The 2671-nt window shown below is 33.0% G+C and overlaps 1 protein-coding gene across 1 annotated transcript; it reads left to right on the forward strand.

Moving 5' to 3' along the window:
• Positions 1 to 288: 288 nt before the first annotated feature.
• LOC128677186 (uncharacterized) lies at positions 289 to 1949 on the forward strand. The gene is made up of 2 exons (XM_053757864.1): positions 289 to 779; positions 1318 to 1949. The coding sequence occupies exons 1-2, from the start codon at positions 428 to 430 to the stop codon at positions 1539 to 1541; spliced, it is 576 nt and encodes a 191-aa protein (XP_053613839.1). The 5' UTR covers positions 289 to 427; the 3' UTR covers positions 1542 to 1949.
• The last annotated feature ends 722 nt before the right edge of the window (positions 1950 to 2671 follow it).

The following is a 2671-nucleotide window of genomic DNA, read 5'->3' on the forward strand; positions in this document are numbered from 1 at the left end:
ACAGTGACTTCAGTACTGCGTTTTGTTTTGATGGAGTATTGTAATCTTGATTTTTCATAAAATCAAAATCCAATTTTAAGTTGGATGAATTTTCGAATGTACAAAATAGAATAAAACTAGTAAAATAAAATAGGTTGATTACATCACAATATTCCATGAGAAAAACGATATAAGATTTTGCTATAAATAAAAAAAACGCAGTTGACTGACCACCCATTGACGGTTGGTTTAGTTATAAAATCATTTACCTACCTACCTACCCTATTCTCGTAAAACTGTTGAAAAATACCTTCCATTTTTCGAGTTTATTTGAAAGATTGGAGGAGATAACGAATTAGATCCGAAAACCGCAGACATTGTCATTTTACGTTGTATAATATCGAAATATCCTTGTAGACTCTTCGCTTTTGTCAATAATCTGAAAGAAATGGCTTGCTGCGGCAGCGGTGGTTGTGAATGTGACTACTCTGAGCAATCGGACTCCTCTGATCACTCTGATCAATCTGATTACTCTGATTCAGAAGAATATGAAGTCTGCAATTTGCGATCAAATTCCTGCGGATTACCATTTGATCCTACAGCTTTAGAAAACATTATCTTGAAGATCAGCGACAAATTTAACTTTCGGATGGTACTCAATGATGAAAGAGCAAAAACTGCTTTGATGGTGACCTCTGGGTTGACCTTGGCAGGAACCCTAATCGGGCGTCACTATGGCGGGAAAGTGGGCGCTGCTGTAGGAGGTGCCGTTGGAGGCGCTTGCGGCCTTGGAATCGTTGGCAAGTACTAAAATATTTTACTGTAGTTACAAATCTAAATTTACATTTTTATTCATATACCCTTTATCGGATGGAAAATAAGGAAGTAATACAAATTATAACTGTATCAATACTATAATTTGATCGAGCGAGCAAAGCGAGCGAGGTCTACAATTCTACTTGGAGCAAAAATATTTTTTTTGTATGTATGTATATTTGGAACGCGATTACTTTCGAACCGTTGCGTTAGTCTGATTTTGATAAAATTTAAAAGGTATCTACTTATGTAGGGTCTGTCAATAGAATTTTTATGGTCGTAGGGTATTAAAATCGGTTCAGTGTTTTTTTAAATATTCTCAATTTTGTAAAAATGTATTGTGTTCGCGAGAACAACTAGTATTATGTACCTACTAATTGAATTATATTGTGCTCTCCTCCGGTAGTCATTGATAGTACCCATCTACGAAACAAATCAATAAATATACAAAACAGTGCAAACTACTAGTTTAGTAGCCTAACCAGCTAGGTACTAATCTATCTTTTGTATCTTTCTTTTCAGTTGTTGCAATGAGAGATATTTGGAATGACATCAAAGAAAAGTTATCGGAATTATTTGACATCGTTTACGACTATTTGGCTGGCTTGGGCATAGAAGATTACAGGAAGGCTGCCCTATTCTTGGCTAAGAACGCTACTGGCTCATCTGATTTGGCTTTGGTAATCTTAGAAACGGCTTCAGAAATTCTTGGAAAGAAAATCATGTCCAGTCTGTCTGCTGCTTAGCTCGCTATTTATCAAATGTTGAGTGGTCTGCGCTATTGATAAAGGGTTACCTCTGTGCTATTTATTAACCTATTTGAAGTAATATTATAACCTGTGACTATGATAACTTAAGATTGATAAGACTGATTTTCTTTATATTCAAGAGGCTGGATCCTAAGAAATGTGACCTTGAAATGGGACTAATAAATTTATTCTTTTTTGATACAATGTTTATTTTAGCAATTAAGATTATTATTGATGTGACTTTTTTTATGATTTCGCGGACAAATATGTATAATAATAATTATTAAAGACTATTAAGATACCTATTAATTTATAAAATCCAATGTTGTTCTCTAATAAGTATCTAAAATATTGTGATTGTGAAATTATGTGAAAAATAAATTGAAATAAATAACGAACAAATAATGCCGTATTATTTAAAAGACTTATTACACTTATGTACTACCTGTGCTGACGAACTTTGGCCATGAATTGCCCATTATACAACACGTACTTACAATACAATAACTTTGTCCATATAGGTATATAATATTATATTTAATTTTATTATAATTATTATTTTATTATAAAATTCAATCGCTGAAATAAAATATATCATTACTTTAAATACAATAACACAGTACAATGTGGCTAGGTAGGTATTAATTAGCGTGTATAGTTCCTAGCTAATTTTGGTAGTTATTGTAGTTAGGTTATGATAGTTAAAAGTCCATATATCGTTTTCTAAAAGTGGTTTCCAGTAAACTGGCTGGTAAGTCTACAGGGATCCACTGGAGGATTAGGCTAGCCAGAGGATCCTGGTAAAGGACTAATGTTTGTATACCTATAAAAACCAGTCGTTCACCAGGATCCCCACAAAATATATTTTTCAGATGTATATAGTTTGTTTTTTAGTTTTTCTGTCTGTTTTAGTATGTAAGCGTTTTGTTATAAGATAAATACAGAAATATAAAATTATGTTATACTGAAAATATTATTCGTATTTACTTTTCATACCGTACCAATATTTTAGAGCACGCGATAGTTCGTGTTCGTATCATCACGCGGTGCCGTGTTCGTGTGTGACCATTGACCAACTTCCTTGGTAAGCGCATCAAGAGAACAAAATATTATGACATTTCTATTAT

The sequence above is a fragment of the Plodia interpunctella genome, chromosome 17 (genome assembly GCF_027563975.2).
Source record: "Plodia interpunctella isolate USDA-ARS_2022_Savannah chromosome 17, ilPloInte3.2, whole genome shotgun sequence".
Lineage (NCBI taxonomy): Eukaryota > Metazoa > Arthropoda > Insecta > Lepidoptera > Pyralidae > Plodia > Plodia interpunctella.